This window comes from Periplaneta americana, chromosome 17, assembly GCF_040183065.1.
Source record: "Periplaneta americana isolate PAMFEO1 chromosome 17, P.americana_PAMFEO1_priV1, whole genome shotgun sequence".
Lineage (NCBI taxonomy): Eukaryota > Metazoa > Arthropoda > Insecta > Blattodea > Blattidae > Periplaneta > Periplaneta americana.
In genome coordinates this window covers 126752506-126780074 of record NC_091133.1, presented here as the reverse complement: position 1 = coordinate 126780074, position 27569 = coordinate 126752506, and the positions used below count along the sequence as shown (strand labels likewise).

General features: G+C 35.1%; 1 protein-coding gene across 1 annotated transcript in view; it reads right to left on the bottom strand.

Annotated features, from left to right (window-relative positions):
• Nucleotides 1-748: 748 nt before the first annotated feature.
• The window catches only part of LOC138692785 (enolase-phosphatase E1-like), a 66757-nt gene continuing 39936 nt past the window's right edge, over nt 749-27569 (bottom strand). The window contains exons 5-6 of the mRNA XM_069815991.1: nt 26772-26895; nt 749-4468 (exon numbers count right to left, since the gene is read on the bottom strand). Of these exons, the coding sequence (XP_069672092.1) occupies nt 1437-4468; nt 26772-26895 (3156 nt within the window). The 3' untranslated portion in view covers nt 749-1436. The remainder of the gene's footprint in view (nt 4469-26771; nt 26896-27569) is intronic.

The window sequence follows — 27569 nt, the reverse complement described above, 5'->3', positions numbered from 1 at the left end:
GTTAAGATGACAACCTGTAGGATAACTTCTACAAGTGAATATATTGAATGTGTCTCACAAATCCTAATTGAATTATTAATGTTAATTTCCTTTGACAATAATTTAGACAACCCAATATTAAGTGCAAATAGCTTACATCGCTGTTGAATTCACCACAATGCAATACAGTGAAGCTTACAAAGAACAGCATAATCAAAATCATGCCGAAGTATGAAACAGATTGAATGCACCATTAAATTAATTAGAACCGTACCTATTTACAACACCAGGAGGACAGTAATTTGTATGGAACACTGATGACAAATTTTTCTTACACAAAGTTCACCTTCAAATAAGGTTTTCATTTTCTCCTGGAAGAAGGACACAAGGTAAGGAGTTTGAAATTAATTTAACAGATTATAGGTGTCACACTAATTTCAGAGCCTCCACCTACCTGTGAATCTTCATTTCAGTTACCAACATCAAGTGATGAAAAAAATTGTAAGTGCCTAGCAGAAAGGTGGGGAAAAAACTGTCCAGTGTTCTTATAATACAGACGAATTTTTAAATACAGATCCTACAGAGTGTGCTGCGATGGAGAGAAGAGGTATAGGGCAGGGAATTCAGACAAGTGTCCATGTACACATAAAAAAGTCGAGGAGCCCACATGCTCTATAGATGGAGCCCTCAAATATGAACTAGTGAACTGTATGTTGTATTATTTTTTTAATCGGGAATGAGTGTTCAGGATGAACGAACACAACTGAAGCCAAGTTAAAAAGATGTATTCCTAGTACCAAAAATACAATGCACATCTCCTCTGAGTTTTAAATTAATACATTCCAAGTACAATGAATGTACTATCTGACCAAACTGTTACAAGCAATTTAACAATAAAAATTATACAATAATAAAGCAAATCATGGAATGGTTTTAACATGTTAAATTATAAGTTACACATTGATGTATCCTAGCCACTTCCAATGCTAGAATTATGGTTCTTCAATGTATATAATCTTAAACTCCCAACTATCATCTTGCAGAAAACCACATTCCTGGAAGACAGTTCGATCTTAGTCACGATTTAATAATCACAATTAAGCACAACCCATTAGCAACTCAAACTTAGCCCTAAAAATACGTATATGCTCTGTAAACAGAATGCCAAGATACCAACAGAATGTATAGCAAATGAAATTGTAGTCACAGAAGATGCTACATCGCACATCAGGTACGCAATACAAATACTGAATCAGTCTTCTTATTACGAGAAGGAAACAAAGACAATTTTTGAAGTTTAATATCAATTTGGCACGAATGAAATACACATTATATAAATAACAAATACAAAATAACGGTAAAAACAAATAGCTTAAAGGGGTACACATAAAATAATAGAAAAGGAACATTGAGTCTTGAAGTTGCTGTCAAGACTAGCACGAATATCCAAATGCAAGTTAAGAACTTGCAGCAGCAGCAACGGGAGTATCGGCACCATCCTCAGTCTTTTCAACATTTCCTGAGTTATCCACGGAAAGTTTCTTAACCTTAACGTCTTGTTCAGTTTCCAATTCCCCATTCTGTTCTGATTCAGAAATATTAGAACCCTCGTCACCCTTCCCGTTCTGGGTCGTGGAAGCAATACCATTTTCCTTCGCAGCATCCTCCGATTTAGGTTTCTCATCCTTTTCTTCATCTTCCTTCGCCATTTCAGTCTTAGATGCAGTAGGCAATTCAGAATTTGAATTTTCTACGATATTAGAGACCTCTTCAGTCTTTTCCTGCAATTCTTTCTCTGCAGAATTAGGCTCTATAGAACTTTCATTTGATTCCTTAGGACTAGTATCTGTAATTGCTGACTGAGAGTCATTAGAAGCAGCAGCCTTGCAAGGTTCCTGCTCGACAGTTTCCGGGGATTTACTTTCTCCATCAGACGCATCTTTACTATTCTCACCTTGAGATGGCTCTACAGGCTTTGCAACAGCCTCATTTGTTTCTGCTACAGAAGGAGAAACAGATTCGGATTCATTAGTTTTCTCGGCTGCAACAGCCTCTTTTGTTTCTGGTTGAGAAGGAGAAACAGATTCAGATTCATTAGTTTTTTCAGCTGCAACAGCCTCCTTTGTTTCCGGTACAGAAGGAGAAACAGATTCAGATTCATTAGTTTTTTCAGCTGCAACAGCTTCTTTTGTTTCCGGTACAGAAGGAGAAACAGATTCGGATTCATTAGTTTTCTCAGCTGCAACAGCCTCTTTTGTTTCTGGCACAGGAGAAACAGATTCAGATTCATTAATTTTCTCAGCTGCAACAGCTTCTTTTGTTTCTGATACAGAAGGAGAAACAGTTTCAGATGGATTAGTTTTCTCAGCTACACTGCTAACTGAAGACTCGGACTGTGTTTTGACACAAGTAGGTTCTTCTGAGCAAACATCCATTTCCTCTGCTGCTGCTGTTGTCTCATTTTCTTCAACTTTTGTTGAAGATTCTGTTTCCATTTGATCTGAAACTTCTACTTCAGCTGATGCAGAATCAGTATCCATTTTTTCTGTATCCTTATCATCTGTTTCAACTTCTGTGCTATCTGTTTCCATTTGTTCAACTTTATCTTTAATATTTGTTTCTTCAGTTTTTTCTGTAGTTCCCACAGTTTCTTCGACTTTTGTATTTGATTCTGTGTGTTCACCTTTTACATCTGTTGTGCTTTTCTCATCTTTATCCATTTCTGTGCTCTCTACATTTGTATTTGTTTCAGTCTTTTTGCTACTTTCCACATTCCCTTCAGATTGCGAGGTTTCTGTTTCCATACTTTCTTCAAGTCTCGTATTGTCACCTTCAGCAATACTGACTGTTTCCTTGGAATCTGTTTTCAGATCTGAACTGGCAGTTTCTGGAGCTGAGTTAGTCTTTAAGTCATTAGTATTTGTGTTTTCAACACTGGAACATTCTTCTGTTTCATTAGAAATACTTTTTGCATCACCAGAACCAGTTTCTACAACAGCAGGAGTGCTCTTTGCATCTACCGAACCAGGATCTGCATCAGGTTCAACTTTACTATCCTCCGAAACATTGTCTACAGATTCTGATTCTGCCTTTGCATCTCCAGAACCATTTTCTGCAGAAACAGATTCTACCTTTGCATCTCCAGAACCAGATTCTACCTTTGAATCTTCAGGAACATTTTCTGCAGAAACAGATTCTACCTTTGAATCTTCAGGAACATTTTCTGCCAAAACTGATTCTACCTTTGAATCCCCAGAACCACTTTCTGCAGAATCTGATTCTACCTTTGAATCCCCAGCACTATTTTCTGCAGAAACTGATTCTATCTTCGAATCCCCAGCACCGTTTTCTGCAGAATCTGATTCTACCTTTGAATCCTGAGGACCATTTTCTGCAGAATCTGATTCTACTTTTGAATCCTGAGTATCTTTTTCTGCAGATTCTGATTCTACCTTTGAATCCTGAGGACCACTTTCCACAGAGTCTGATTCTGTTTTTGAATCTTCAGAACCAGTTTCTTTTGTCTTATTCTCTTCTGAATCAGATTTTATATTATCTGTATCACTTTTTGCAGTATTTGCATCTTCAGTGGTTGCATCAGTGACTTTAATATCTTCTGTAGCTTCCACTGCCTCTTCAACTTCATTTTCAGTATCATTCCCCTTCACCTGCACCTCTTCGCTAACATCTGCTTTTGTGCTTGCCGTTTCTACTTTCGACTCCTCTGTCTTAGCTTTTGTGCTATCAGCTTCTGCTTTATCAGTATCTTCAGATTTATTACCGTCATCTACTTTTGTTGGAAGCTCAGGCTCAGATTCTCCTTCATTCACTGTTTCTGCTGGTTTCAACTCTGCATTTGTTGCTTCAGAAACATTTTTGTTATTGTCAGAATCTTTTTCAGCTTCATCAGATGTTTTAGATTCAGATTCTGGGCATTTCGTCTTTGTGTCTTCTGAATCAACAGTCGATTTCTCAGTTTTCTCTTTTTCAGGCACAGCTTGAGATTCTACTTTTGATTCTTCAGAATTATTCTCTTCTGGTTCAGCATCTTCTACAACCATTTTTACGTCTTCATTATTCTGAGATTCCATTTTATCAATACTTTCAGAATTATCAGTCTTGACATTTTCTTGAGCATCATTATTGCTTACATCCATCATCTCAACATCATCTGAGGAACTTTCAACATTCCCAGAACCTGAAGATTCGGGTTCAACTACATCAGTCTTTTGAACAGTTTCAGCCTTTGTTTTTCCACTAGTCGAGCTGCCTGAATTCGCGTTTACAGGTCCATTTGTAGTAGATTCAACTAGCAGAGGTGTTTCATCATCAGTTGACATTTTCTTCCGCTTGGCAGAGACTTCAAACACAAAGTCGTGGAAAGACTTTATCACAGGAAAATTCACTTGGTCTTCTTCCGAAAGAGGTGCATTACCCTCCCGGACCACAAGGACTGCTTTCAACCCAGCTTCTTGAGCAGCCTTAGCCTCTGCAAAAGTAAACAACAGAGATTAACAATAAAAAAATTATCTGAGCATACCAAGCTCACAACCACCAAAGGCTGAAGAATGAGAATTCAGTAATATCTCATCTTCATTCATACAAATTAGCCTTTTTTTTTTGAACACATTATACTAATTTTTAAAAGCAATTTATAAAATAACTATTGCTGGGGAGAGGAAAGGATAGATCACTGCATATTCACACAAAATCTTTCACTACAGAATAAATGTTAATGTAATCATTTTTATGCACATTAAAAATACCATGATCTGTAATTTTAAACTGTAAAACATAGCATACACAATTTGGATAAACTTATAATAAACCAATTTAAATTTACAATTTATGAAGCTACATCTTTTCATTTTTAGAATCATCATAAATATATCTTGTGGAACAAGGTAAGACAGCAACAGAGTTAAACCTTCAAGTAATTTTGGTCAAGATGCATTAAATTAAGAAATATTTACATATATTTGTATTTATACACCAAAATTATATTTCATTCATCCTAAAATATTTAACATACAGTAAAAGTTTCAGTTTGAACAACAAGACATGTGCTACAAAAAAAAAAAAAAAGAATGTGAAGTTTGCATGAAATTCAAATTCAAAGGTGCAGCCATTTAAATATGGAACAACTTTATGTTTCCAAGTCCTGCAGAGCACTGAAACTTACTAACATAAATAAAAGGTTGCAGATTCATAAAAAAGTCGCCTGTCTCCCCTTTAAACTGTTAATTGATACTAGTCAGCTGCAGTGACTATGTAGCACTTACGAGAAAAGGATATACACGTGGAAAACTAAAATTGTGAGAGACAGAACATCATACTACTTACTAGATTAAGAGTTTTCAGGTGCTATTCATAGACATTTCACTAGCCCGCGCTACGAGCGTGCTAAACTAGCCCCGGCTATCGACTGGTTACTTGTACAGGATTCATATCATATCGTTAATACTGGTTTATGAATACGAAAAATGTTAGTTTGCTGATCATCCATCAGAAGTCCGCACTAAGAAAGTCTATGAATACGGCCTCTCAAAATTTGACTTTTATGGCAATTCAGAGGCAGCTCAATAGCTTACAGTGTTCTTATCACCTAAAATAAAGTGCCAGACTGCAACAATATGATTAGATGATTTTATAACACAAGCAAGAAAATAATTGTGTTACTTTTTATTTATTAATCATATCTTCATGATACGAAAAGAGAAAACTTAATTTACGTAGAAATAAACGTGTGTTACAAATATACACTGAATTCTAAAAAGAGAACAGTAACATTTTGATGCCATTTGTTTTATATTAATGCCAAAAATACCGTCGCCTCTCAACTGTACATACAAGGTGAGTTAAAAGTCACTTTCCCCAAACACTTCCTTACATTTGACTACACATTCTTTTACAAAATGGAGGCCCTGTTTCTCAATACATAATTCACAATGTTTAGACAATGATTTACAGATGACAGAACATAACTCACGATTTTCATAGATTTTAACGAATGACTGTTCAATCATCTGTCGCAACTGATTTAGATCTTACAGCTTCTGAGCAAAAACAATTTTTCAGAATATCTCACATCGAAAAATCACATGGTGTCAGGTCGCATGATCTGGGTGACAATTCTGTTGTGCCACGACAGCCAGTCCATTCATGAAATTGCGATTCATTGCAAGAAACTAGCAGTTACTGCATAGAGATGCAACCCAACACAAAACAATAAGACACGTCATCAGAAAAACAGTTGATGCACGATCATGGTTGTCAGCCCACCACTTATCACACCAGCTATTTGTTCATTCAAATTACATCTGTATATTTGTACAAGTATGAAACCTAAGGATGTTTGAGAATAAGGTGCTTAGGAAAATATTTGGGGCTAAGCAGGATGAAGTTACAGGAGAATGGAGAAAGTTACACAATGCAGAACTGCACGCATTGTATTCTTCACCTGACATAATTAGAAACAAAAAAATCTAGATGTTTGAGATGGGCAGGGCATGTAGCACGTATGGGTGAATCCAGAAATGCATATAGAGTGTTAGTTGGGAGACCGGAGGGAAAAAGACCTTTAGGGAGGCCGAGACATAGATGGGAGGATATTAAAATGGATTTGAGGGAGGTGGGATATGATGATAGAGACTGGATTAATCTTGCACAGGATAGGGACCGATGGCGGGCTTATGTGAGGGCGGCAATGAACCTTCGGGTTCCTTAAAAGCCATTTGTAAGTAAGTATGAAACCTAAGAACTAATATTGGGGAAAGCAACTTTTGGACCACCTTGTACATGGATTCTTAGTAAAGAAAACCGTACCATACTGCAGCATCTGCATATGAACAGTATAATTTGAAACTAACGAGTAAATTAAGAATTCTAAAAGCCAAGTTGTATCTCAGTTATTTCCTGGAAATTGAATATGCTACAAACTGACATATGCAACTTGTATAACTGCAGTCTATGAAGCTGATATTCAACATAGCTAGCACAGGAACTTTCAATTGAGAAGAGGAGCTTTTGGATAAACACTCCCCCCTCCATCCTTGTGTCTCATATTACTGTACCAGCAAAGTAGTTATGGGAGCACATATTACTGGTCGACGGAAGTATTTCTAATATTAAATTTTAGTACTGGCATAAGATTCATCTTCAATTTGCTCATCAACTATGCAAATAAATACATACTAGGTTCAAAAAGTTCCCGGAATTTGCTAGCATCATAGGAACAACGTACCTTAAACACTATTCTACAGCATTCCCTTCAAAATAGTTGCCTTCCGCAACAACACACTTTTGCCAACGCGTGTAGAGTTCCTGGAAGCAGCCTGGAAGCCATTTTGTGAAACCCGTCTTAGTGCTCTAGTCGCGTTTGCGATAACCTCTTCAGCATTGAATCTCCGTCATTTCAGATGACTTTTCAGATGGGGAAACAGAAAGTAATCAGGTGGTGAGAGATCAGGAGAGTATGGTGGGTGATCCAAAGCAGTTATGTTGTGCCTGGCAAGAAAATTCTTTACAATAATTGCGCGATGAGCAGGTGCATTGTCATGCATAAGGAACCAGTTGTTTTCTACCCACTTTTCTGGACGTTTCCTTCTCACTGCGTCCCAGAGGCGACGGAGGGTTTCTACGTACAATTCTTTCGTTACAGTACGACCTTCTGGAATGAACTCATGGTGCATGAGACCCTGAGAGTCGAAGAAAACTTCCAACATAACTTTGCTTTAAGTGTGCTTAAATGCGACAGGCTCATGTCAGTAGATTTACTGGCATGTAAAAGAACTCCTGCGGGACAAAATTCCGGCACATCCGGCGATGCTGATATAACCTCTGTAGTTGCGAGCGTCGTTAAATAAAACATAACATTTAAAATAACTTTGCCTTTGGAAGTGTCCCTAGGAAATTTTTGCTTCCGAGGAGATGTTTTCGATTTCCACTCAGATGACTGTCGTTTAGGGACTGGGTCGTACAAGTAGCACCAGTTTCATTTTGTTTAAGAAATCACCATCTTCATCAGCCATACTGATCATGTCCCCAGCAAAACACAGAACTTGATGTTTGTACTTTGCTCTGTGGACATAATTACAAAATGCGACGAACAAACGAAACACTATGATAAACAATTGCCTACAACTCAAAACCAATAATTGCCATTATCAACAAACTTTAAGGAAATGACATCATGAATGTTACCAACAAAACAAATGTATAATATCCCTTGTTATATATTAATACGAAAAATGGTAGTAAAATTCCGGGAACTTTTTGAACCTAGTAGTAAACACAAATAAAATGTAAACAAGATATAACACACTGAAGTTTGAACTCTTGCAGTTCATATGTAAATATGTCTTATAGAAACTAAATAATTACTTAACTTAGGAAAAATTTACAAGCTGAATGTAACCATAAAGCAATAAATAAATTAGTTTCAAAATCTTCTAAACAAGTTCTAGCTGTACTTTCAATATTTGTGTGGAGAGGAAAAGACCCCCTTTAGACAATGAGTAACATATTAACTTGTATCCTAAGGTTGTAATCACATTCCTGAGTTAGAAGCAGCTAATGACAGAATGAGAAAATAAACACACTGTCACAGCTTGGTGGATGAACCAGATCTGTCTTATGCAAAAGAATTATGTATAGTGTAAGTCTGATATAATGTGGTTGTTGAAAGACATACTTCACCCCATGTTATGGGTTAACTAAAGTATATCGGAACGTGGCCTGTAGTCACAAAACTTCTAAGTTTGTGTTCTTCTTTTATCCACTCTCTTAATTGTTCCTTCTGGGACGCCACACTCACAAACTTGTCTTTGACTCCCTGTTCTTTGCACAATCAATTATTTAGAGTTATTACTCCCTAAACAGGCTTTTCTTTTCTAAGATATCATTGAACTCGAGACTCAATACTATGCTAATGTACTGTATGATCAAGACTGTGGATAAGGAGGTGGAGTGAGGATTGTTGCCTTCGGTAGTTTACTAGTGAGTAGACACATGAGCCTAAAAAAAAGAATAAGTGAAGAGAGGTTCCTGAGAAAATAGTCAAAATTGCTTGCTGCAGAGCCAACTCTCCATTTTATACCTAACTATAGTAGAATTAACAATTCTAACTTGCTGCTACTGCTAGGAGCTGGTCAGTCAGTCAGCAATATGTCTGATAATGTGGCAACATTGCCTGCAAGCTGGGTGAAGAGAGCAGGGAGAGTCAAACGATGATTGGCTACTTTCAAGGCTAACCTTGGTTGCCATAATAACCTGTAACCCACACAACTAGCGAGCTGTCAGAAATCGAAAGAAATGTTAATTCTACTATAGTCTTAAACCAAAGAGAATTCCATGCTGATTACAAAATTAAAACATTTAGTCATGCGGAATTACTGTAATATGGGGCTGGAATTGGCATGGGATTACCTCTCAATTTGAGATAGGGTGAGTGATCCGAATCTACAGTGTATCAGTCTGTACTACATCAGACTTCTTCTATAGTACTGTAGAGTATCTGTCATACATATACCTTTTATTTTATCCAAAACATTTCCCATAATAATAATAATAATAATAATAATAATAATAATAATAATAATGAAGTATAAGTACAGATCAAACAATTGCAAGCAACAGACAAGACATCACACTATAAAGACCATCCTCAGATTTCCTCCATTCCTGGACCAGAATATCTGGATTTAAAATTTAAAGAGAAAATAGAAAAGTACAAATCCCTAGGTTAAGGAGTCCAAACTTCTACTCAACCAACAAGCAGAATAACATCAAAGAGAAATCACTAGAACCTCTTAAAAATAAATAAATAAATAAAAAACTACAAACTTGCACTTCAGACTCATGAAAAATAGAACCTACAGCCTGTATATTTCAAACTGAAGTGACTCTGCATTTAAACTAACATTCAGTGAAAAAAAAGTCACAAAAGTCAATCAAGTACACTTGCACAATACACTAATTCCAACCACATTAATTATTCCAAACTCCACTCTTTCGGCACCAAATTAATGAATCTGGTTGAATGCGGTTTCATTTTGATCACTTAACTACGTTCAAGTCCATTCTTTTGCCTGTCAGCACTTGTAAAACAATTGATGGATTTAAAATAACAATTTAATTTCTACAAGGATTTCAACTACCACATAACGAACCAAACTGTGTATGACAATATAACACAGCTCAAATACTAATATTATTCTGCAGCTACAACAAAATACGTAGTAGTAGTAATGATGATGATAATAATAATGATGACAATAATAATAATAATAATAATAATAATAATAATAATAATAATAATAATAATGATAACAAAAACATCATCTGTTTTCTCCATTTGTAAAGTATATATATTAAAAAAGTAAAAGAAAGGGGTAAAATTGATTTTTTTTACATATACAGGTGTGAAAATTATTAGAATAATCTTAATTTTAAAGGTTTTTTAATAGTTCCTTCATAAATATTCATTGAATTGATGAATATTGGTATATAATATTACTATACTGATGTAGGATATATTTACTACTAATAATGCCGGAAAGCATTGTTGTACATTGGTATTTTTCTTATTTTACAATTGTTATGGGAATTCAGAAATTATTATATTATGTTGGCGGAATTGGAAACATCAAAAATTAATTAAGAAATGCTTTAAACAAATTGTTCTTTGCGTTTACATTGTTGTGAAGGTTCAAATGAACATACACATCTGTTTTGTGCATAATTTTTTATGTTTCCAATTCCGCCAACATAATATAACAATTTCTGAATTCCCATAACAATTGTAAAATAAGAAAAATACCAATGTACAACAATGCTTTCCGGCATTGTTAGTAGTAAATATATCCTACATCAGTATAGTAATATTATATACCATTATTCATCAATTCAATTAATATTTGTGAAGGATTAATTAGTTTCATTTTGGAGATGCCGATAAGCTCACTGTATTATAATATCAATTTGTGAAGGAACTATTAAAAATCCTTTAAAATTAAGATTATTCTAATAATTTTCACACCTCTGTAAAATGGAGACTTAGAACAAATGCTACTCAGACATACTGCATTTGTTCAATATATAGCAAGTATGGAGTACTTCATACATTTATTATGGCAGTTACTGCCACTACATCACAGAAACGAGATACAATAAAGATAAAGCAACAACATAGAGTTAAGTGCATTCAATTACACAAGTGACTCACAAGGAGTTACTGCCACTTACGGAGCTTATTTCCGAAGACATTTCGAGCAAAAAATGTCATATAAACATGGGTCCTATTCTCATTATTTTCAGAGTTACACTAATTTGGAGTTGTTTCTAAAGTACCTTTTTTTGTTTAGTTTTAAAGATAAAAGAATGTTACAAATATAGAATAAACTATTCAAAAGTATGATTTCTTTGACTAGTATTCTGAAGCAAAAAGAATAATAATAATAATAAATATATAAATAAGTAAAATAAAAAATAATAATAAAAAAAATTAAAGGTGTTGTGAATTCCGTAGTTGCTTCGTACAGATTTTCTAAACTACAAAATTACATTTTTCTTACGCACTTATAACAATAATTATTGTTACAAGTCATGACACTCTTGTAAACTCTTTAATACTGTACATTAGGATGCAAAATTGAACAGTAAAGAATCAAGTTGCTATTATCTGTGCATTTTGAACTGGTAGATCAAGGTCACGTACAAACTATGCACGAGTCACTGAATTGAAGTATTGATAATTCCGGCTGTCCCAGCTGACTTTAGTTGAGAGAATGGTCCAGAATTGTGGTAAACACACGTGGCAAATGCAGATATAATAGAAGTCGTGTGATTTATAACAATTGTTGTGATAAGTCCGTAAGGATAATGTAAATTTTAGTTAAAATTTGAAGAAAAAAGAATCATTTTTAGCTTCATAATACTAGCCAATAATTAAAGAAATTATACTTCTGAATAGTTCATTCTCTATTTGTAATATTCTTTTACCCTCAAAACTAAGTAAAATTGTATTTTTACAAACAACTTCAAATTAGTGGAACTTTGAAAATAAGCTCCGTGACTAACAAAACAAATATATAAAAATTATTTGCAGATAATATCATAACACAGGATATGACTTTCTTTAAAGAGATTAATGTGAAATTAAAAGCCCTTCGATATTTATGTGGCGTAATAAAAGAATGCTGAGAATCAAGAATGAATCATTATGAAATTCTGCAGGTTTCTGGCATTTCTTGTTAAGACTACTGGACCCTGACAGAACATGAAGTGGCAGAGAAGCAACAGAAACTGGATTCCCTGAAGAAGATGGCAGAGCTAGCCGTCAAAAGCTTGGAAGCAAATCTCCAACTCACCTTGCTGAGAACCCGAGAAAAGTTATTCCACATCATACGCCGGAAAAGTCTCAAGTCATACAACAGAAACCAAGTTTTCAAAAACAATTCTAGTTTCGGTCAAAGAGGCCACATACGCAACAAATGTATTAGAAAACAATGAGACATTCTTAAGCTGACAAAATATAAAGAACACCAAATTATTTGGCTTTAGCTGAGACGAAGAGACTTGTGCAGAAGATATGATTACAATCCGTAAGAAAGAGAGAAAGAACGACCACTATGAAGTTAGAAATATCAGTTTAGTAACTTGGAGTTAAAGTGGCCAGTTACAGACTAACCGTGAAACTGAATATACAGTGTTGCCAGAAAGTTTAGGGACATCTTATAAAATGCTTCTCTGGCTTTAAATTATTAGAGAAACTAACAATGTTTTAACTCTTGATTAGCAATAAGAAAGACTAATTTTTAGTGCAATTTCAGTATTTATATGATGATTTGTAAGTCCTTATAGAGAATTAACAAGTTATTCAAACAAAATAAAAAATATTACATTTTTAGTATTAAAGTTGAAAATAAATGAGTAACTAATCGGGTTACGATTCTCAACTGATCCTGGATAATGTAGGATATATTACCCTTTAAATTAGTTAGGATCAAATTTTGTAAAAAATTTTTCTTTGTGAATCCTAGCCGGGGGGGAGGGGGGGGGATTTTTGTTATTGATCAGTTCATGTGTAACTGTTGGATGGAGAGCTGCGTTCCTTGAGATCACAGTAATAGAGGGGATGCAGTTGTGTAAACCTCACAGCTATAACTGCCTCCATTCAGCAGTTACAGATGAACCGACCAATAACAAAATTTCCCCATTTTTTTTAATTTTAAACCTTAGAAACTGCTAGGACATTCAAAAAGATTTTTTTTTACAAATATTTGATCTTTACCAATTTAAAGAGTAATGTGTGCAATGGAGGCGAAAAGGAACTGGCCATCCCACCTCATTATCTCCTGGCCTAGTTGCCTCATAAGTGGTGCTTTGTTGGTAACACTTGTGAGGTTCAGACCTGTCTTCGGACAGTTGACTAAATAACAATACCCTACATCATCCAGAAACAGTTGAGAATCGTGTACCAATTAGTTACTCATTTTCAGCTTTAATATTCAAAATGTAAGACTTTATTTTGTTTGAAAAACTCTTAAATTCTCTATAAGGACTAACAATCATATAAATACCGAAATTGCACTAAAATTTAGTCTTTCCTATTGTTAATCAACAGTTAAAATATTGTTAGTTTCTCTAATAATTCAAGGCCAGTGCATCTTTTATAAGTTATGAGGGTCCCTAAAATTTCTGACAACACTGTAGGTACATATAAAAGAACAAATATACGATACTTATTGTAGAACTCCCATTTTATACTACTGCAATTTTTACATTTCTTTTTTTTCAATTCCTTCGGTCTATTACACTCACAATGTATCTTATCCTGCAGTTACATCAACAAAATTTGAATTTCCCGCGATTTGTAGCAAATCTGAGCTTCAATCAATGCAACTGTTTTGACATAAAATGGCGCCTATGACGTAAAATGAAATTACGCAATCAACATAACCAATGTCAAGCTATCAATCACGGAATACAAGACTGCTTGCTCTCTTTCAAGTGTTGCCAACATACACCTCTCAAAGTGAAATCTATACTTTACAATATTTGTTTGGCCATGAACATTATTACAAGTTTTATAAAATATGCATTACAACACACTGAACAGAAAAAAAATTGTATGGATATATTAAATTTTTAGTCTTGATAAAAGTCATATTATTGTCGCAAAATTGAACAATTTTTCCATGCTAAAAATTGAAATGCAATTCTTCAGGTTTATAATTAGCTCAAGTATAATTTATCATATTAAATTTAACATTCTTTTCAAAATTTCGCGTAAGTTTATATTAACTTTCCACTATGCAAATCATAAAATCTTAATTTGAGGAAATTTGATGTGGCAAGGAAGTCTGTGAAATTCCTTGTGCATAAAAAAGTCTTCTTTTTATTGAAAGCTATTACAATGAAATTAAGATATTTATGCATAAGTGAATTAAAGATGAGTTTAAATATATTTTCAAAGCGTTTTTTTTACCAACCATCTTTTCAAACAGTCGATAATAATTAATTCGTTTATCATATAGTCCGTGTATCTTGAAATAAGGACTATTATGAATGTCAAACATTTTAATTTGCTGGATTAAGTTTGTAATAAACCATTAATACTGAATAGTCAAATTAAATTCTTACAGTCCACACCTGTGGAGTAACAGAGCATCTGGCCACAAAACCAGGTGGCCTGGGTTCGATTCCCGGTTGGGGCAAGTTACCTGAACTTTTTTCCGAGGTTTTCCCTCAACCCAATATAAGCAAATGTTGAGTAACTATCAGTGCTGGACCCCGCACTCATTTTACCAGCATCATCACCTTCATCTCATTCATACGCTAAATAACCTAAGATGTTGATAATAACCTACCAAAAAAAAATATAATAAAAAAAACTTCTTACAAAATCCAATGTAATAACTGTAATAAATGTGGAGTTCAACTTCAATAGTCGCGAAAGTCAAACATTAGTACATTTTGAATGCTATATGATTAACATGACATATCTAAGACTCTTGGAGAAAGAATTACCGTAAGTTAAAAATTCTAACCTTAAATTATTATAAGCAATCAATGGTTGATTTGGCTACTTGCATTCTGTACTCATTTCTTTCAATTAAAGAGCCAAGTTAAGTCATTCAGATAATAGTAACCTTCTAATCTAAAAACAACCAAATGCAAATGCTTACAAATAGACTATAAATATATTGGATTTAGACTAGGAACTATGTAGATAGGGTACAATTTAAAAGTACAGTCTAGGGTTGTTCCATAGTGACATCCCATCGTTTTCCAACGCTGCAGTTATAATGATACGTGGCCAGGCTTAAATGTACTCTTACTACGTTACATTGAATCATGCTGAGTCAGTTCACTGATAAGCATGAGTTGAAGCATCTTATCACATTGCTTTTGTTTGTACGATCGAATCATAGCTCAGATTTACGAATTACGAACAAAGAATTTCAATTTGTTGCAATAATAATAGGAGGTATGTACATAATATAACATACATTTTACAAGTTTCGTAATAATTATTTTTTCTTTTTGTAAAGTTGAGAACGATATTTACATTTATAATTTATTTTCTGTAAAGATGACAACATTTCATAATACTACGTGAAATATGTTACCTCCTTTACTTCAACCAAAATACAATACAAAATCTGGTCACATTCATTCTTCGTATTATTGACCAAGATTATACAATCACTTTAACATAAATCCAGAATCGAATAACCTTAATAATAAAAACATTTTCAGTAAGGAATTAAATATAGTTTTTAATTTGAAACTTCCATTACTGACCTTTATTTCGTATGGATGTATTTTTTCAACTAGTGTTTTTTTTTTTTTTAAATTTCTGCTTAAAATTACGAACATGTGCTCTTTTGAGTGCAAACTATATAGTTTAAATAAGTAATTTCACTAAATTCAAATGATTATTCAAAAGTTTGCATGAATGAATGATATCTGCTGTGCACCCAAGTAACAAGCTTTTGTTTTAGTCTCAAATGCCATAAGGAAGTGATACCAGACTTCATATATGAATTAATCTGTATCGTGTATTTAAATTCAGCCCTACTTCACACAAAATAATTATTTGGATATTACAATCAACAATTAGATAGGAGTGGAGCCAAAGTGAAAAATTACAATGGCAGGCAGTGATTATCTCATATCTTCATGTTAATTAGTATACCAGTGCACTTTATTGGAAGCAGAAGTTGTTAGCCCTGTGAATTAGCAGTATGTTTATTTCTCCTGTTAAAGATGTAAACAAATTTTAATTGAATAATTTCAAGGAAAAAATTGTTCCGGGGTCAGGTATCGATCCAAGGACCCTTCGCTTAGTAAACAAATGCTCTACCGACTGAGCTACCCAGGAACTACACCCGACACCGTCCCAATTTTTCCCTTTATACCAACACAACTCAAGTGGGCTGACAAGATGCCAAAAACCCAACTTTGAGTGCACACAAACTCTGTGTGGCTATAACTGTGGTTTTCTGTTAACGTACCTAGTGACGAACATATATTGTGCAAATCTAGCTTTCAGGTAAAGCTCCCTGTGAAGCAATTTTTAATTTAGTTAGATTGTAATCATTTATTCAAGGAAACGATTTGGTATTAAATTAAACATAGGTAGCACAATAAGCCTAAGGCTGTGGTGTGTCACGAGAAATGACAGGCCTAATGAGGAGAAAATAAAAAAAATCATTTATAATGTGATGAAGGTTTTCTGGGAAGAGATGCTACTGGTGTTTCTACCAGATGTTTTGTCTGCTACTGCACTGGTGTGGTATCCTTGGTGTACCTGTGGAAACTGATGCCGAGACTGTTCGTCTGTCCTCATTAGTAGGGCTGGGGACAGGAGTGGGGTGTTCTGTTGACAGTGCAGTCCATACCTGCTGAAACATGGTTTTCATTTGTGGCACCGTTATGTTGTCGATGATTGGGTTTTGTGTGTGTATGTTTCAGGACAGACAAACAGTCGCAGTATTAGTTGCCACACCGCCTAAGGATACACTACTGATGATGCCTGCCACACTAGCAGACGAAATATCTGGTAGAAACAACACCAGTAGACCACAGCATCTCAGCCCAGAAAACCTGCATCACATGAACACTGGCTGTGCAAGCCTACATGATAAGATAATTTATATTTGTCTATTTACAAATATACACTATCTACCAAAAAGTAATTGGGCACTGTTTTTGCCCCTTTAGAACCTCGTGGTACTACTTCTTGTTGCTATAACATCAGCCACGCTGTCAGGTATACTCTCCACTAGTTTGTGTAGGATATCCACTGGAATGCATAGTCATTCCTCTTGCAACATGGTACTCAGTTGGACAATGGAAGTTGGCCACATCTCCCAAGACCTCAATCGCTGGTCAAATTTGTCCCAAAGGTGCTCAATGGGATTGAGATCAGGACTCTGTGCAGGCCAGTCCAACCGGCGAACATTATTGTCTGCATACCACTGCATAATGGCCGCCGAAACATGGGGCCAACTTCCATTATCCAACTCAGTGCCATGTTGCAAGACGAATGGCGACGCATTCCAGTGGATATCCTACACAAACTAGTGGAGAGCATGCCTGACAGGGTGGCTGCTGTTATAGCAACAAGAGGTGCTACCACGAGGTTCTAAAGGGGCAAAAACAGTGCCCAATTACTTTTCGGTAGATAGTGTAGTTCTCATTCCATACAAGACAACTCTGCACATCAACAAAAGTAATGGAAAATCCCTGCCATGTCCTAACTGCTGATTGGTCCTATGTTCACATGAGGCACGTAGTGATATGTGTGACGCAATGACAGATTGACGTGGCATGACATGACATATCACAGGACCTCCTTTCTAATTTATCACACCTCACTAGAAACGGTCTGTGCTCGACCTTGCCTACAGGCCACATTCTTTCTTAACTATCTTTGTTAGATTTTCAACTGTTTCATATATTGTACTGCACTTCCTTCTCGTGTTTAGAAAAACAGCAAATTTCCCATTTTGACTTCGAAAATATGTAACAGACTGTGCTTCCAGGGAGGAAAACTACAGCCAGACAACATACATTTCATAGTGCGCAGAGACCAAATGATCCTATTGATCAAACTGGAGTGGGGATTAAGTCAAATAGAACAATAACATCTTCCGCTAACACAGGAAAGGAAGCACTATGTTTTGAATGTTGTCTGGCTACAATTAACGTCACGTTCTAGATGCCATAAAGAAATTCTCTGTCGTACAGCCAATAGGAATGGCCTGAGACACGTGCATTTGTTTATATGTAAAGTCTTGTATGGAGTGAAGATTAGTCACTTAGGAGTCATAAATAAATTAGATATAAACAGTGGTTTCTAATGAGACCAAGCATGTTCATGTTCAATCTATAGGAAATCACTTGTGTGTAACAATTGATTTATTTACAAGTGCCCAAAAATCTTCTAGAAAAACATTGTATTTTACAACCGGTGACCAAAATTACTTTCAAAGGGCTTTTCACTCACTACCAGGCAGGAAGAAAGAGGGCAAACAAATGTTAAATTAGTTGAACGTACCAGGGCTCTGCCAACTGAGCTACCCAGGAACTCCACCCGACACCGTCTCAACTTTTCCCTTTATATCCACACAACTCGCATGGGCTGACGAAATGCCAGAGACCCACATCGAGTGCACACAATCTCTGTGTGACTTGGAATTGTGATTTTCTATTAACGTACACAGTGACGTATATATTATGCAAATCTAGTCTTTCAGGTGAAGCTCCCTGTAAAGCAGATTTGAATAATTTCAAGGGAAAAATTGTTCCGGGGCCGGTTATCGATCCCGGGACCTCTGGTTGAACGTACCAGAGGTCCCGGGATCGATACCCGGCCCCGGAACAATTTTTCCCTTGAAATTATTCAAATCTGCTTTACAGGGAGCCTTACCTGAAAGACTAGATTTGCAAATTTTAAACTAACTCGCAACATTAGGTAGAAAACTAGACGATTGTGTGGTGTAGGCCTATACTTTCCCATAGGAAGTAATTTCCTGCTTGATAAAAACGAGACATTTGTCACTGAATTCTACAATACAAATAAAATCATTAGTCTTGATTCGAACTACATTGCCACATCTAGAGAGAGAGAATTTGTATTTTAATAAAATGTAAACACATACTATAATTAATGTTAACAAAACGTACTAATGTGCATTCTTTGCAGATAAATGTATATTAACAAAATCTACGTATCCAGATGGCATAATCCATTTCACTTCTCCGGAAAGCATAGGACATTAACAAATGCTAGACAGTGAATTCTGCTTCTTTGCTGTGTTATGCGAAGTGATTTTAAGTCTACCATTTCTTCTTGTTCTTTGGAGATTCCATTCCATAGCTCTCCTGATTATATTTTAATTTTCTTCTCTCAGTATGTGACCAATCCACTTTCACTTTTTTGTTCTCTGCATCAATATAGCAAAACAAATTTAATATTGGTATTTAATTCATTTATTTTACAACTGTGATGGTCATCCAGCATCAGAGTGAAATGAGTCCGGGGTCCAGCGCCAAAAGTTATCCAGCATAACATTAGAAATGTCGGTCTTTAACTTGAGAGAGATCAGTTTAGATTTCCATATAGAGGTCACTTGCGCAAATGATTTTTTTTTTTTAACATCCTCATCTAAACCTCTTACTTGATACAATGCTTTTCACTATCTCCATGAAACTAAAATGCTCTCTCAATTATTATCACTCAATAAAAGAGTTGTGTTCCAATGGATACCATCCCATTGTGGAATCCTGGGAAACGAGAATGCGGATGCTTTAGCAAAGAAGGGCAGCACTGCTACTTACAGACCTGTTACTAAATCTACGTATTACTCTGTGAAGAGATTTATTAAATCTACATACTTAGACTTCAACAAACAAAATTTGATAACACAATCCCAAGGGAAAAAATGGAACACACTGCATCAAAATCCACAGTTAATTCCCGATTTACCACGAATATCGTCTGTAGCTGCATTTAGATTGGCAACAGGCCATGATTGTTTGGCCAAACACCTGCATAGAATTGGAATATATCAGTCCCCTAACTGCCCATTGTGCAACTCAAACCAAGAAATGGATTCGGAACACCTCAAAATCTGTGCTTCAGTGGCTGGTCATGATAATATCTTTGAAAAATATTGAAGTGCAAGAGGTCAAATGACTTTATTGTCAAACGCCTGGCATTAGAAAACAAAAACAGTATCTCCATGAACAAATCAGTATCTACTCTCTGCAGCATCACAAAACTTTCTAAACTTCATATAACTAGAAATAAAAAATTATCAGCTGCTCAATGCCATGAAGAACTTTGGAATTATTTTCCTGGAATGAATGCACTCATCGATTTCAACAAACAGGGGTCGCTTCTATCAACAGCACAACACATTAAACTTTGTCTATACCAAAAGCAAGCTGTAAATCATGAAACCCAGTAGGGGAGTAGTGGGTACAGTGAGACACAAAATATTAAGACATATGCATGCAAGTGAAATTTCAAGTATTTTTAAAATCAAATGCAATAGAATTATACATTAAAACATGGAGTACAATAATACATAAACAGAAATGTTAATAGATAAAGGACATAATATACAATGGGTGTTTGTCAAAAAAAATGCAAATGTCTCACTGTTCCCATTCAGGAGGGTACAGTGAGACACCAGTGTCTATTAATGGACATTGAAATGATTTACATTTATTTCAAAAGAAAAGAAAGCTTGCTGTCTCTTTATCTTGCCATGTTCTGTGGACTTATTTAGAATCATTTTGATGTCTGACTTCAACAGGGGCGTATTTTGCAGACTACCGGGGCTACCGGTGGTAGCCCAAGGAAATTACAAAAGAAAAAGTTTATAATATAACATAATGTAATAATTTTGTATTATTAGTTTTACCATAGTAATTAAAATTAAAGTAATTGTTAGATATATATGCGCTCTCTGCTCTCGAAAAGAAACAAGTTGTCAAGGCGGCATCGCTGGAGAAACCGCTTGCTACGTGAGGTAGCCTGTGACCGTTTCGCTCACGCTGTCCTTCGCACAACTGCCCCCCCCCCTTCTGTTTCCATCGTGCAATGTAGGCGGGCGAGTTGCCACTCTCGTGATCGGTTTCTTCGCAGGCGCGAAGCAGTAATACGCTTAGTACGCTAGCAATTGAATATGATTGTGTTCTTGCAGTGCATTATTTTAAATCTGTGATTTGTTCGAGTTTCCAAGACTTATATTAACTGTGAATTATTAAGTTTTTAATTTCCCAATTAAGTGATATTGTGAAAAATATGGCAGAACAAGTTTCTGGAGAGGTTTGTGTTGAAAATGACTGTGTAATAGAAGGTTTATTAAAAGTGCCTTTTAACAGTCGTACATAACGAGAAAGTTGAAATTGTGAGAATGGAAAGACCAACTCCTGAGTTAAATTTGTCCATGGGTGTAAAAGAAAAACAGCGAGAGTACATACGCCATTTCACTTCAACATCATATGGTAAGTGGAATTGGTTGTGTGGTACTTCTAAACTGTCTAAACTATTTGCTGGCCATGTTTGTTATTTAGCCGCGAAACTAATGTGTGGTCAAAAGAGGGGTTTTCTAATATGAAATCCCTTCGAACGGCAGTCCTAGAATACGACAAATCAAAAGCTCATATTTGTAGTAGCATGAACTTTGCAAACTTTGGGAAGACAAGAATTGATTTACAGCTAGATAAGCGAAAAGCTCTACACATCAACCAACACAATGAATGCTCTTGTGAAAAAAAAATCGGGAGATTTTACTGCATCTTATTAACGCAGTCTGCTTTCTAGGAAAACAAGAATTGGCTTTTCGGGGTCATAACAAGAGTGTGGAATCAGACAATATAGGAAATTATATTGAATATTTAAGTTGCTTAAGTGAATTTGACCATTTACTGGCCAATCATCTTGAGAGTTCAACAGTATTTCGTGGTACTTCTCTCGCAATTCAGAATGACTTAATATTTGCTATAAGTGGGGTTATGATAAAGAACATAAAACCTTTTGTGGCCATTGTTGTTGATGAAACAAGTTACTGCTCTAATCAGAGTCAATTGTCCACTGTTTTAAGATACGTCGACAGTACTGCCAATGTTCAAGAACGGTTTATAGGATTCACAAATGTCAGTTCGGACAAAACTGCTGCTGCTTTGTTTCAGCATGTGGAAGGTGTTATAGCAGAATACAATGTCGGCAATAAGTTAATTGCACAGACATACGATGGTGCTTCAGTTATGGCGGGAAATATTAATGGCTTAAAAACAAAAGTTCAAGAAAAGTATCCTCAAGCACTATTTGTCCATTGTTACAGCCATGTTCTCAATTTAGTTTTGCAACAAACTACTTCATCCATTCCAGAATGCCGCATTTTTTTTAAAACACTGTCGGGTTTAGCTGCATTTTTCTCATCATCTCCTAAAAAATCAGAAAACTCAAGGAATTTATGAACAAGAAACTCCCAAAAGTAGCACCAACTAAATTGAATTTTACATCTCGGCTTGTAAATACAGTAAAGGAATACAGAGAAAAACGGACTGCTTTCTTTAAAAATATCATTTGTAATGACTCTGAAGAAAACTGGGATGCTGCTGTAAATGTGCAGGCTCAAGGATATTTGAATTTTTTCACACAGTTTCAGAATATATTTCTTCTTGAAGTCTATGCTAGAGTGTTCGCACATACAGATGTGCTCTACAATATTCTTCAGACAAAAAGTCTAGACATAGCATACTACTTGCAAGAGGTATCAAAGTTAAAACAAAAATACTATATCAGAGTTCAGACGTAGTGGGTTTCCGTCCATATGGAGTAATATGGAAAATGAAAATTCTTCAGCCAATACAATGGAACCACCATTAAAGCGAAGAAAAGGAGATGATGAATTGAAATACAGGCAGCTGTACTACAGCATACTAGATCGTATGCACATGGAAATTACTGACAGATTTTCTGATTATGGAAAGCTTCAGTTCACACATCTTCTAGATTCTCAAAAATTTTCTGCTTATAGAGAAAACTTCCCGAATGAGGCACTAAACAAATTATTTCAGTCCTATAACAGTCACTTTGATCAAGTCCGTTTGAAAAATGAATTAAGTGTAATATATTCAGCAGAAGTCTTTGATTTTTCGAACAAACCTATCCATGAAATATTATCTGCCATATATGAAAACCAGCTGAACCAAGTTATTCCTGAAGTCCTTAAATTGGCAACATTAATTGTGACAATACCAGCTACGTCAGCATCGGTAGAAAGAACATTTTCTGCGTTGAAGAGAATAAAATCCTACTGTAGATCAACTCATACACAAGAACGTTTATCCGGCTTGGCACTACTATCCATTGAAAAGTCATTTCTACAGAAACTTTGCAAGTGGCCCAACTGTAATTTCAATGACGAAGTCATCAAAGTATTTTCGTCCCAATCAAGACGTCTGGAATTCACATAAATATGTAAGGAATTTTATTATAGGGATTTTAAAATATATTTTGTGTAATAATAGGGTCAGTGGTAGTCCAAACCCTTTAACCAGTATACGCCACTGGACTTCAAAACCATGGAAACATCTGGAACATTTGGAAAAGTGAATTTTCCATGACTTTTTACACTTTTGCTAAAAAATAAAATGAATTTTTGGTGATAACATAGCTTATAATTATAAGAATTTAATTTAATTCTTTATTATTATTATTATTTTTTTTTTTTTAAATTTTGTGAATAATTTTTTATTTAAGAAACCATTAAAATGTAATGTACCCATTATTTTAAGCTATAGTTCCTAAATTGGTTACTAGCATGTTCATTTTTAATGTTAGTTACCAGTAAATGTAATATAATTACAGTTTATTTTTGCAAATCATTGGTACATGGGAACAGTGAGACGTCTCAGTGTACCCTTCAATGGCATGTCTCACTGTTCTCTTTACGCATAGTTTGTTTAAAAATGGCGCCTTCACTTCAAAATCAAAAGAAGAAAGACGAAACTTTGCAAAACATAACGTCAAATACCATAGTATTAGGTAACAAAACATTCATATTTCTATTTAATTTGTATATCCAATATAACTTTCATTAAACACAAGCCAAAATTTTACTTCTAGAGTGAAAAATTACGAATTATTTTTTCATCACTCAACTTTATAACTAGAATCAAATCGAGTATGAAAATGCTGTTACTTTACTCATGCAACATACAACTCTACTGGTACAAACATTTCAACATCAAAATTTACCATCTAATAAAAACTGTCTCACTGTACCCACTTCTCCCCTACAGAATAAAATACTGCAGCCAGTTTCTATACTCTGTAAATGGCAGCATTTTAGATCTACAATAAATGATTTTCAGTAAAGTGTGGTTCCATACTAAGTGGAATCCCATGTATGCAGCACGAAAATAACCAGCAATTCCAAAACAATGGTACTTCTGAATAAGGAAACAAAAATGAAAATACAGAAAGTCAATCTAGGTAGTTTGGAAACAACACCTCTGCACAAATGTATCAATATGTCTTTAAATAACCTATGAAATTATTTTCCAATTAACCAGTAAAACCAGTTATCCAGCATTGGCTTTGTCTCAAGTTTCCAGAAACGAGAAATTCTACTGTACTGTAAGACTTCCTTCAACTTAAACATATGTATATTATTTACACTTCCAACTGCCTATTGCTCAATATGCTCTGTCTCTGTGGCAGCCTGTTAATACAGGGAGCTGTTATCGTTTAGATAAATAAATAAAAAAAAAAAACGAGTAAATTCCAGAAAGTATTTGGTAACAGTAATCAGAAATCCCTGGATTCTTTCAAATATTACAGTACATAACACAATATTCATCTCTATTTGCTTTGGTGCAACACTTAATAATGCCTGATAATTCGATTCTGGAACAGCTCTTTTCCTCAAATGTGTAGACTTCCTTTCCCACTTTTTCATTAGGACCATGCTGAATTAGAAGTTATCACCCTTAAAAGAATTGTAACCAATTGTTTTTCCTCTGTACTCGTCATATGAATATAAAAATTACAAGAAATTTATATTCTTTGTTCTTTAGTAAATCTCCAGATCATGATTCAAAGGCACGTGCACATATATAGAACAAACTCAACAGTGATCTGACTCAGCAGTGACAAGGAACCCACTCACCTTTCACCTTCTTATAAGCAAACATCCTCACGGAGGTTAATAATGTCAAAACAAGTGCTTATACAAATTTTGGCCACTCGAACGCAATTACGAGAGCCCCCAAAAAAGTAAGCTTCCCTGGGGCCATTTACAGATGGGAAACACAATTTCATGAAAAGATTTATTGAAACAGAGATGTTCTTGAAGCATTTTTAAACATACTTTCCACAGGAAATGAGACATCTGTTATACCGTGGAATCAACTTTTGTATCCCTGTGTCGTAAAAATCTGCCGCCTGGGATCAGAACCAGTGTGTGACAGCCTGCACCTCTCTGTTGATCCCACGGTATGAGAAATGTCTCAATTCGTGTGGAGAATATGTTGAAAAATTGCTAAAAAAATTGCTGTATTTGTTCCAATAAATTGTGTTTTCTTCCTGTAAATAGTTCCAGAGTGTCTTACTTTCTGGGGTGCTCTCGTAATTGAGCTCGAGTGGCTAAAATTTGTATAATCACTTGTTTTGACATTAAAATGATGGAAGAAAAAAAACTTTATCTGCCCTCATGAGAATGTTTGCGCTTATTAGCATACATTTTAGAGCCTGCAGCATTGCAAGACAAATGGATCTCCAAAGTGCATAAGAGTTACTCCTAATACCAGAACAACAAAATTGTAGGATAGGTGTTAGAATTCTTATATTTATCTTTCACTACATATAACACATATTTAAATCCTCTCGACAGACACTGAAAAGCAATGGAATGTACGTTTATCTCTATGTTTGCGGTTAGTTACATGATGTACAGATTATAAAGGAACCAAATTTAATGGGAAGAGGAAATTTGATTTGAAGTGGACACAAATTTCATAAACTGGAACTGTGAAAGGAGGCGAGGAATGGACATGAAAAATACATGGGTAACCTTCTGCAGTACCAGCAGTCCATCATTTCTGTATATTTCCAATGGACTAAATAAGAACAACAGTCTTCCCATGACATTCTTATTTAGAGTAATAAGAGGAAGATGGAGGAACTATTTTATATATATATATATATATATATTTTTTAGGGAATAAATGGTGAAGACAAATGCATAGGTTACAGAACATCAACATGCACATTAGCCAATCCAGGTGCCACAAAAAGGATGGAAATAGGCTGTGAAGCAAAAATGGAAGGTATCTCGAGTACATCAAGCGTTTCTTAAGTCAGGATTGTGAAATGGCAAATTCAGAGAGGCAGTGATGGAATTCAGCACTTTATTTCTCAATATTATATACATATTTTACTAACAACACAAAGTTATAAGTTACACATTGTAGATATTAAGTCATAAAAACTGCACGTTATTTTGTACTACTGATACTACACACTAACTTCATAACTTTACAATGGAAATGAAACAAATGAGATTCAACATGACAATGGAGCAGCAAATAAAAGACTATAGACAGGTGACAGATAAAGAAGTATAACAACATGCATGTATATTCAAACACCAAACTACACAACTTAGTGGAATGGTACACTCAACAATATAGTAATTCAAGCTAAAATATCTGGAGGCCTCATCTAACTACTATTATATCTGTATTTTTCAAAATCTTACCTCTTGGAACATCAGTCAGGAAGACAACATCTTCACTCTTACATTTTAGCTTCTCGATTATATTCACATAGCTACCAGATTCAACCTTCGGTCCAACTTCGGTGTCAAAATGCCCTGAAAAAAGCTGTAAAATACATTGTCTTAATATATATTCATTCAAATAACAACTATGTCCTGAAAAATAAAAATTAATAATTAAACACACTTCTGCACAAAAGACGGAACAGAACACACGTAAGGATATCTGTGTTATGAAGACGACACATGCTTTCTCATACATTTAACGAGTTTCGCAACAATTTCTTTTATAGGAATGATCTTATCACAGTTTCACGAACTGTATGGTTTACCCACACATACATACTCAAATTTTCACTAATGCATATGAAGAGTCCGCTGCAAGAATGATGGATGTCATTTGGAATACATTTTGCAGGAGAAGCAATTGAAAGTTTGAAATGCTTAGCGCTCAAAGCTTAACTGTGATTTTCCGATCATTACTGGACAATGACTATCAGTGTTAATACCACATAACTCTCTATGTACATTCTATATGTCTTAAGCTATGCATCGACAGTCTTGGTTCATTTTTGACAAGAAAGTGACATCCATCATTCTTGCATATATAATATGCTTTAATTACAAATACTGAAAGACGCTGATGATTTAAAATGCGATTCTAAGCATATTCCTGGTTTGCTTCTGTTAACATTCACCCAAAGAAAAGAAAAGAGGTTTAGAAATAGACTTCTATTCCTTTAAGGCTGACCAATTCTATAGTCCAATGGAGCAGATGCC